The 10530-nt window shown below is 40.7% G+C and overlaps 1 protein-coding gene across 2 annotated transcripts in view; it reads left to right on the top strand.

The window, feature by feature from the left end:
* ak5 (adenylate kinase 5) overlaps positions 1–10530 on the top strand; it is a 129424-nt gene that overhangs the window by 107076 nt on the left and 11818 nt on the right. For both annotated transcript variants that reach the window (XM_062023291.1, XM_062023290.1), the window contains 2 exons: positions 2838–2885; positions 3254–3417. In XM_062023291.1, the coding sequence (XP_061879275.1) occupies positions 2838–2885; positions 3254–3417 (212 nt within the window). The remainder of the gene's footprint in view (positions 1–2837; positions 2886–3253; positions 3418–10530) is intronic.

The raw sequence follows: 10530 nt of genomic DNA, 5'->3' as shown, positions 1-10530 counted from the left end.
TCTGTGTCTGTACGTGCGTGCGTGTGTGTTGTCTTCATGACTCTGCATCAACAACACTGATTGTATAATTGGCGGGGGGGGGGCGATGCATATCTTTTCAGCGAGCTTTGCTGTCACGAGGAATGTTTGTCGTCATTTAGGGCATTGATTGTTTTGTTTACATGGAATTACAACTACTACTTTGGTATAGGCTCACATCCAACACATTATTACATACTTGATTATGGTTCTCATTACACATATTGTGGGTACTTTTACTGCAGTACTGCAAACTACAATTATGTACTATTATTTGACAGCACACTCCATTAGTCGCTCGGTGTGTGTGCTCTACAAAAGCAAATATCCCGACTTAGACCGATGCAAGGACCGCTCCGCTGCCGACGCCGCACCCATCCGCCTGCCGACCTCACGATCCACTCCTCCCTCGCTCGTGAACAAGACCCCAGGGCACTTGAACTCCTCCACTTGGGGCAGCATCCGCAACCCGGAGATGGCACTCCATCCTTTCCCGGGCTAGGACCGTAGACTCGGACTTCGACGTGCTCATTCTTATACCAGTCGCTTCACACTCAGTTGCGAACCGATCCAATGAGAGTTGAAGTGTTATGATCCGTTGCCCGGATCATGTCATGTTCTGTTCAGTTTTGGACTCCCTCAGTTCCTGTCTTGAGCACCCCTGGGTTTGTGTTTTGGTTGCCATGGGTGCAGACTGGTTTCACCTGCCTCTGATTAGTGTTCGGCACGCTCACCTGCTGCCTGGCACTAATCAGAGAGCCACTTATTCCCGTTGTTCGCCACACTCGGGCTGGTTTCCTTATTTGCTTCCATGCAACACGTTACACCATTACCTTTTCGATTCCTATGCTTGTTTTCCTTTTGCTAAGCTTTAGCTTTTGCTCCCCGTGCATTCGGGCACACCTTGGTTTTGTTTGTATCCTGTCTGATTTCGTGGACAATAAATCATTGTCTCACTTGCACGTTGCCTCCGGAGTTCCTGCTGCATCCTTGGGAGAACAATCCACGCATCACCATGCGACCACGGCGTGACATCAAGATCACGGTCAGATAAAGCCAGCCACCTAAAGCGGATTCCCTCAACGCCCTGCCTGCGCCTAGAAATTATGTCCATAAAATCCCTGGCGCAGTCCAAGCCTCACTGGAAACGGGTCCGACTTACTGCCGGCAATGCGGACCAAGTGCAGACACTGATAAAAAGAAGCCTCCTCTCCAGTACACCTGAATAGACCTTACCGACAAGGCTGAGGAGTGTGATCTCACGATAGTTGGAACACACCCTCCGGTTCCCCTTTTTAAAGAGAGGAACCACAACCCCAGTCTGCCAATCCAGAGGCACCTCCCCCGATGTCCATGCAACTCTGCAGAGTCTTGTCAACCACAACAGCCCCACAGCATCCAGAGCCTTAAGGAAATCCAAGTGGCTCCCGTCCACCCCCGGGGTCCGACCATCGAGGAATTTCTTAACTATCTCGGCAACCTCAGCCCCAGATAGGAGATTCCACCACAGAGTCCTCACGAGGCACTGCTTCCTCATTGGAAGACGTGTAGGTGGGATTGAGAAGGTCTTCGAAGTATTTCTTCCACCGATTCACATTATCCCGTTAAGTCCGCGGCACACCATCCCCAACATTCACGGTGTTGACAGTGCACCGCTTGGTGGTCCAGAATCTCTTCAAAGCTGTCCCGAAGTCGTTCTCCGTGACTTCTCCCAACTCCTCCCGTGTCCGACTTTTTGCTTCGGCACTCACCGTAGCCTGTTGATACCTCTCAGCTGCCTGTGGAGTCCCTATGGGGAATCAGAACAGGGTAGGTACTCTAAACTACTGTTTGGCACATGAGCACAAACAATCAGGAACCTTCCCACCACCCAAATGGAGGGAGACTACCCTCTTGTCTACCGGGTTAAACTCCAACGTAGCTTCTGAGCTGAGGGGCAACAAATATATCCATCCCTGCTCACCCTGTCTGGACCCTAACCTAACAGTTGTTTGTCAAACCAAAAATACTCTTCATATACACAATTCAAAGAAGAAAAATAATATATTTAATATAATATCATCATTTGTAAGAAAAAAAAAAAATATATATATATATATTATCATTAGAAGAAAATTCAAAAATAAAAATGTTGTGTGTCTGCTATATTGATCTGACTCTTGATCAATAATACAATACATAATCACCTGATATATAACAATACATCATTACAGGATACATATAATATATAATTACATCAACATATAACTAATAATAAACCCACATTGTTCATCATTCATTAATGAATAAAAATCTAAAAAAATATAATTAAAAATTGCAATAATTATAGTTTATGGTTTAAGTTTATTTTGTTTATTTGTTTGTGTATTATTTTATACAGGTACAACATACATAAATAATAATTAAAATATATATTTCATAATACAATAAATAGTAATAATGTATAATAATTCATATATATATATATATATATTATAATAAATTAAATAGTAATAATTAATAATATTGAAATATATACATTTTATAATAAATAGTAATAATTAATAATAATTCAGATATATATATTTCATAATATATTACATTATGTATATATACATATATTATTTTAAATAGTAACAATATAAAATAATGAAAGCATTTACAAATGTTTGGTGTGTGTGCGTGTGTGTGTGTGTGTGTGTGTGTGTAGGTGTGTGTGTGTGTGTGTGTGTGTGTGTGTGTGTGTGTGTGTGTGTGTGTGTGTGTGTGTGTGTGTGTGTGTGTGTGTGTGTGTGTGTTGCTGTGCTAAAGTAAAAACGTGCTTTCATTTTCTGTGACAGCTTTCAGCACAGAGCCGCCAAAGAAGCCAAAGGTCATCTTTTTGATGGGTACGTATGCGTATTGCACGCTCAAGCACACACACACACACACACACACACACACACACACACACGTACATGTCAAAGCAATGGCGGAGTGTATCTCATTAGTCGAGCTGGTTTCAAACAGCAGTGGTTACCATCATGACGACAAGCTTCCATCTTCGACCTCTGAAGAGATTCTGGTGTGGGTTCTTCCCACATTTTAGTTACTTTTGCCAGCAGGTCGTCATGGCAACACGTCCAATGCAGACGGAAATATCTGTCTCAGGTGATTCATTAGAATGAAAGATAACGCAATCAATGTGCATGTGTGTGTGTGTGTGTGTGTGTGTGTGTGTGTGTGTGTGTGTGTGTGTGTGTGTGTCCTCCTTTAGGCGCCCCAGGCTCGGGGAAGACGGTCCAGTGCGAGCGCATGGAGGACAAGCTGGGCCTGCGCGGCGTCGCCCTGGCTGACCTGCTGTGTAACGAGATGCAGGCTCCCACAGACAGGGGGCGCCACCTGCGGGACGCCCTGCAGAGAGGAGAGTCCCTGCCAGAGGTCAGTGCGACTACAAGTTCAAGGGAATCGAAGCCATTTTGATGCTTTTTCTCCTTTAGAGTCCACGATAGGATGTATTACTTGTATGCTCTTCTGTGTTCATCTTTTATATTTTAACTTAAAAAATAATTTGCTTTCCTTTTTTTCAACACAACTTCACATCGGATAAGAATTCACATCAAAGTACTTCGTTAAAAATAAACTTGAAGTGGCCTCTTTCGGGATTATATTAAACATGCGTTTTAAAATGATTTTTTTATTTATATTATTATTACCCAGCAGGCGACGTTGACTATACATACATGTCCTTTAAAACTGACGTTGAAACAACGTTGCAAAATAGCGAAGTGAATTATATTTATATAGCGCTTTTCTCTAGTGACTCAAAGCGCTTTACATAGTGAAACCCAATATCTAAGTTACATTCAAACTATGGCGTCACATTAGTACCAAAAATCCAAGCGCGTAAAAACTCTTATCGCGCGCTGATTCTCCACTTCGTGCGCGCGCGCGACACCCTTTTGCGCGCGCGTGGTGCCTTTGTGCGCGCGCGCGGCGCCTTCTTGCGCGCGCGCGGTGCCTTTCTGAGCGCGCGCTGTCTCGGTCTGTGCGCTGTCATGTTTCATTTTGGTACTTTGGGGGCGGGCATGCTTAGACCGCCCCTTCTTTCTGATTGGCTTTGAAAAAAAAAAATGAAAAAAAGAAAAAGAAAAATACAACTTCAAGTAGGTTGTAAAAAAAGGCAGATGAAGTGAAACTATAGCAATGCTTTTCTTTCCACTCTCTCATGCACACAGATACTCATGTTATGAGAAGTATATTGTTTCAAAAATATTAACATTAATTGTTGATATTTTAAACATCTTTCAGATTACATTGCTCTAATTCAAAAACCACTTTACTACACAAATATTAGGCCCAATGTGCAGGATTATTCTATTAGTATTAGTTATTTTTATGTTTTATCATATCTTAGCTTATTTTTATGTTTTATCATATCTTAGCCTATTTTTATATGGTCTTATTATATTTATATTTCAGTTTTTATTGTATTTTATTTTATTTTATAGTTTTTCATATTGTAGTTTATTTTTATGTTTGATTATATCTTATCTTATTTCATATTATTTTTGGACTTTTACCTGATGTGTATTTTAATTATTTTTAATCCATTTATTTGATCATCTAGTGTTTCCTCAAAGAGCCCTCTGGAGCTCCACATCCAGAGGCTTCCTGTGATTGGCTATTGTCATTGTGTTGTTATTGTTGTTGGTTTATTTTTATGTACATGTTTGACTGTCTTCATGGGGTGTGGGTGTTATTTCTCATTTTGTTATTAACTATGTAAAGCACTTTGAGCTGCATTTTAAATATATGAAAAGTGCTTTATAAATAAAAATGTATTATCATTTTTAGTAATAGTACCCTTACAATCACTCCAAACCAGTTCAATAACTTACCTCTTTTTCAGCCAACATTTTTTTATCCACTTCTTCCTCCGTAAATCTTGATACATATTGACGATGACCCGCCCTTCTGATTGCTCAAAGCCAATCAGAAAGAAGGGGCGGTCTAAGCATGCCCGCCCCCAAAGGACCAAAATGAAACATGACAGCGCACAGACCGAGACAGCGCGCGCGCAAAAGGGTGTCGCGCGCGCACGAAGTGGAGAATCAGCGCGCGCGCAAAAGGGTGTCGCGCGCGCACGAAGTGGAGAATCAGCGCGCGATAACAGTTTTTACGCGCTTGGATTTTTGGTACTAATGTGACGCCATATCAAACCAGTGTGGGTGGCACTGGGAGAAGGTGGGTAAAGTGTCTTGCCCAAGGACACAACGGCAGTGACTAGGATGGCGGAAGCGGGGATCGAACCTGGAACCCTCAGTAGTTGTCAAAAAAATAGTTATATTTGTAAATTGAGACAACGTTGGTGTCTAACGTTGGATCCACGTTGTTGGTTGGGAAATGACCAAAATTAAAAAAGGACAAATCAACGTCGCAACCTGACATTGAATAAACATTGTCAAAAAGCATGTTGTTTCAACGTTGTGTTTGTGTTGTAGAACAATGTTTGGGGAAAGGACCAAAGTTCAATGGTCAAATCCACGTCAGAACCCAATATTGATGAAACGTCATCAAAAAGCACGTTTTTTGCAACGTTAGGTTGGAGTTGCTCAATGTCAGGACCCAATCCAGCAATTTCTCAACGTTGATTTATTGTCTTGTGTCTGCCGGGCTTTGTTTACTACGTCATCCAGTCACAGTGAAGCTACTATGAAAGTCACATCAACCACGTCAGGATTTCGCGGGGTCTTTTTTGTGATTTTTCGCGGCCTAAAATGACTGAATGTGCGACAGCTTTTTAAGAAAGTGGCGACAAAAGTTGCGACGTTTTAAGGCAAACATTTTTTAAAGGCCTACTGAAATGAATTTTTTTTATTTAAACGGGGATAGCAGATCTATTCTATGTGTCATACTTGATCATTTCGCGATATTGCCATATTTTTGCTGAAAGGATTTAGTATAGAACAACGACGATAAAGATTGCAACTTTTGGTATCTGATAAAAAAAAGGCTTGCACCTACCGGAAGTAGCGTGACGTAGTCAGTTGAACATATACGCAAAGTTCCCTATTGTTTACAATGATGGCCGCATGAAGTGAGAGAGATTCGGACCGAGAAAGCGACAATTTCCCCATTAATTTGAGCGAGGATGAAAGATTTGTGGATGAGTAAAGTGCAAGTGAAGGACTAGTGGGGAGTTGAAGCTATTCAGATAGGGAAGATGCTGTGAGAGCCGGGGGTGACCTGATATTCAGCTGGGAATGACTACAACAGTAAATAAACACAAGACATATATATACTCTATTAGCCACAACACAACCAGGCTTATATTTAATATGCCACAAATTAATCCTGCATAAAAACACCTGCGTGTTTGTTATGCTAGCTCCTAGCTCCTCTGCTAGCTCCTAGCTCCATAGAACACGCCAATACAATTCAAACACCTGATCAACACACACAATCACTCAGCCCAAAAGACCGTTTACCTAACCCAAGGTTCATAAAGCTTATATATTTTTAAAAAGTTACGTACGTGACGCGCACATACGGTCAAGTTATCGAATGTTTAGCAGCCAAGGCTGCATACTCACGGTACCTGATATTCAGCTGGGAATGACTACAACAGTAAATAAACACAAGACATATATATACTCTATTAGCCACAACACAACCAGGCTTATATTTAATATGCCACAAATTAATCCTGCATAATAACACCTGCGTGTTTGTTATGCTAGCTCCTAGCTCCTCTGCTAGCTCCTAGCTCCATAGAACACGCCAATACAATTCAAACACCTGATCAACACACACAATCACTCAGCCCAAAAGACCGTTCACCTAACCCAAGGTTCATAAAGCTTATATATTTTTAAAAAGTTACGTACGTGACGCGCACTTACGGTACGGTACGTGTTATGCTAGCTCCTAGCTCCTCTGCTAGCTCCTAGCTCCATAGAACACGCCAATACAATTCAAACACATGATCAACACACACAATCACTCAGCCCAAAAGACCGTTCACCTAACCCAAGGTTCATAAAGCTTATATATTTAAAAAAAGTTACGTACATACGCAAAAAAAGCCAAAGCTGCATACTCACAGTAGCACGTCTGCGTCTTTGTCATCCAAATCAAAGTAATCCTGGTAAGAGTCTGTGTTGTCCCAGTTCTCTACAGGCGTCTGTGTACCGAAGTCAAAAGTCCTCCTGGTTAGAGTCTCTGTTATCCGAGTTCTTCCATCTTGACTGCATCTTTCGGGAATGTAAACAAAGAAGCGCCGGCTGTGTACTGTTGTGGCTGACTACGTTCGAAAAATACGTCCATTTCGCACCGACAACTTTCTTCTTTGCTTGCTTGGCTTCCTTCTCCATAATGCAATGAACATGATTGAAACAGATTCACGAACACAGATGTCCAGAATACTGTGGAATTATGAAATGAAAACAGAGCTTTTTCATATCGGCTTCAATGTGGAAGGCATACCCGTGTTCGCCGGGCTACGTCACACGCATACGTCATCCTCAGAGGCGTTTCGAACCGGAAGTTTAGCGGCAAATTTAAAATGTCACTTTATAAGTTAACCCGGCCGTATTGGCATGTGTTATAATGTTAAGATTTCATCATTGATATATAAACTATCAGACTGCGTGGTCGGTAGTAGTGGGTTTCAGTAGGCCTTTAATAACATTAGGAATCTGGCTCGAAGGACCAAGAAGACGTCAGGTTCAAACACTGATGACATCTATTAAACAAGACAAGAAGCAAGGAATTCAACGGAGACAGAATTCAATTTAGCTCGTTGAGGATAGACGTCTGGGCCGTACTCTTTGTACAGTCTTCCACCGCGCTCTGACGAAAGATTGCACGCCTCCTCTTTCGTTTGGACTTTCCCTGATGACATGGCAACAGCTGTTTCTAAGGGGAGAGGGGGGTCGTAAACAGCCGTTGCCCTCGGTCGCAAAACAGTTAAAAAAAAAGATGCCTGGAGCTTGCGTCAGGTCCTGCTTCCTCTCCGCTTTGTAGATCTCGGGTCAAGACAAAATCTTCCTGTGGATTATAATACATCAAAGAAACCAACACCTTCATGCCGCTTCCCATCCTACACAGTGGAGTTTTACAAGCCTTTTGCTTGGTAGGATCAAAGACAGCTTTTGTGCTCTCGCCGGGAACTCATAACAACTAGGGATGTCCGATAATGGCTTTTTGCCGATATTCCGATATTGTCCAACTCTTTAATTACCGATACCGATATCAACCGATACCGATATCAACCGATATATGCAGTCGTGGAATTAACACATTATTATGCCTAATTTGGACAACCAGGTATGGTGAAGATAAGGTACTTTTTAAAAAAATTAGTAAAATAAGATAAATAAATTAAAAACATTTTCTTGAATAAAAAAGAAAGTACAACAATATAAAAACAGTTACATAGAAACTAGTAATGAATGAAAATGAGTAAAATTAACTGTTAAAGGTTAGTACTATTAGTGGAGCAGCAGCACGCACAATCATGTGTGCTTACGGACTGTATCCCTTGCAGACTGTATTGATATATATTGATATATAATGTAGGAAGCAGAATATTAATAACAGAAAGAAACAACCCTTTTGTGTGAATGAGTGTAAATGGGGGAGGGAGGTTGTTTGGGTTGGTGCACTAATTGTAAGTGTGTCTTGTGTTTTTTATGTTGATTTAATAAAAAATAAAAATAAAAAATAAAACGATACCGATAATTAAAAAAAACGATACCGATAATTTCCGATATTACATTTTAACGCATATATCGGCCGATAATATCGGCAGGCCGATATTATCGGACATCTCTAATAACAACACAAACTTTTGTGATAACTTAGATCCAATTATTCCGACAATTACTGTGATGAGGTGGCGACTTGTCCAGGGTGTACCCCGCCTTCCACCCGAATGCAGCCGAGATAGGCTCCAGCACCCCCCCCCCCCGCCACCCCAAAAGGGACAAGCGGTAGAAAATTTATGTTTTTAGGCATTTGTTATCAAAGAGTTCCTTGCTTCAAAAAGGACACGAGTGCCTCAAAATTTGGAAAACAAATCCTGTATTGATGTTTAACTCCTTTCATACCACGCAGACTTGAAAGTAGACCCACAGACACATTGTCAAATGTATGTACTGTCACTATAACTAATAACTAGGGATGTCCAATAATGGCTTTTTGCCGATATCCGATATTCCGATATTGTCCAACTCTTTAATTACCGATACCGATATCAACCGATACCGATATATACAGTCGTGGAATTAACACATTATTATGCCTAATTTGGACAACCAGGTATGGTGAAGATAAGGTTGTTGTTTTTTTAAATTAAATAAAATAAGATAAATAAATTAAAAACATTTTCTTGAATACAAAAGAAAGTAAAACAATATAAAAACAGTTACATAGAAACTAGTAATGAATGAAAATGAGTCAAATTAACTGTTAAAGGTTAGTACTATTAGTGGAGCAGCAGCACGCACAATCATGTGTGCTTACGGACTGTATCCCTTGCAGACTGTATTGATATATATTGATATATAATGTAGGAAGCAGAATATTAATAACAGAAAGAAACAACCCTTTTGTGTGAATGAGTGTAAATGGGGGGAGGGAGGTTTTATGGGTTGGTGCACTAATTGTAAGTGTATCTTGTGTTTTTTATGTTGATTTAATAAAAAAAAACTATAAAAAAAACGATACCGATAATAAAAAAAACGATACCGATAATTTCCGATATTACATTTTAAAGCATTTATTGGCCGATAATATCGGCAGGCCGATATTATCGGCCATCTCTACTAATAACAGTAATATTTACTATTTGTGACCATCTGTCACTTAATTTCTGTTTGTTTCCTTGTTTTGTATTTACTTCCCATCAGTGCTCTTATTTTGTTCCATTTCCTGTTTGTCCCTGAGCACCTGCCGCTGATTGGCAGCAGGCGGTCCACACCTGCTGCCAATCAGCGTGTCCTATTTATGCTTTATGTTGTGGAACTTTTTATGTGCAAGACTGCTTTATTTCTGTTGATGATAATAAAAAAAATCATCTTACCTTCTCATGGTCTGCCGGTTCCTGCATCTTGGGGTCTCAAAAACTGCAGCCATGCGAGTTCCGCACATGAAGTGATCTTCGAGCACTGAGAGGTGCTCGAGACAAGGCATGAATAGGAAACGCTGATTGGCAGCAGGTGTGCACCGCCTGCCAATCAACGGCGGGTGAGTGATCAAACAGTGCTCAGGGACAAACAGGAAATGGAACAAAATAAGAGCACTGATGGGAAGTAAGTACAGAAACAAGGAAACAAAGAGAAATGTAGTGACAGATCGTCACACTATTATTACAGAGAGAAACACCAGCAAGTTGCACACTGCAAAAGGTCAGTGTTCAAAAACAAGAAGAAAAAAAAATACAAAAATGAGGGGTATTTTACTTGAACTAAGCAAAATTATCTGCCAATAGAACAAGAAAATTCGGCTTGTCAAGACTTTCCAAAACAAGTCAAATGAACTAACCTCAAT

This window comes from Entelurus aequoreus, linkage group LG16 (assembly GCF_033978785.1).
Source record: "Entelurus aequoreus isolate RoL-2023_Sb linkage group LG16, RoL_Eaeq_v1.1, whole genome shotgun sequence".
Classification (NCBI taxonomy): Eukaryota; Metazoa; Chordata; class Actinopteri; order Syngnathiformes; family Syngnathidae; genus Entelurus; species Entelurus aequoreus.
The sequence above is the reverse complement of the archived record's forward strand: the minus strand, read 5'-3'. Positions and strand labels throughout refer to the sequence as shown.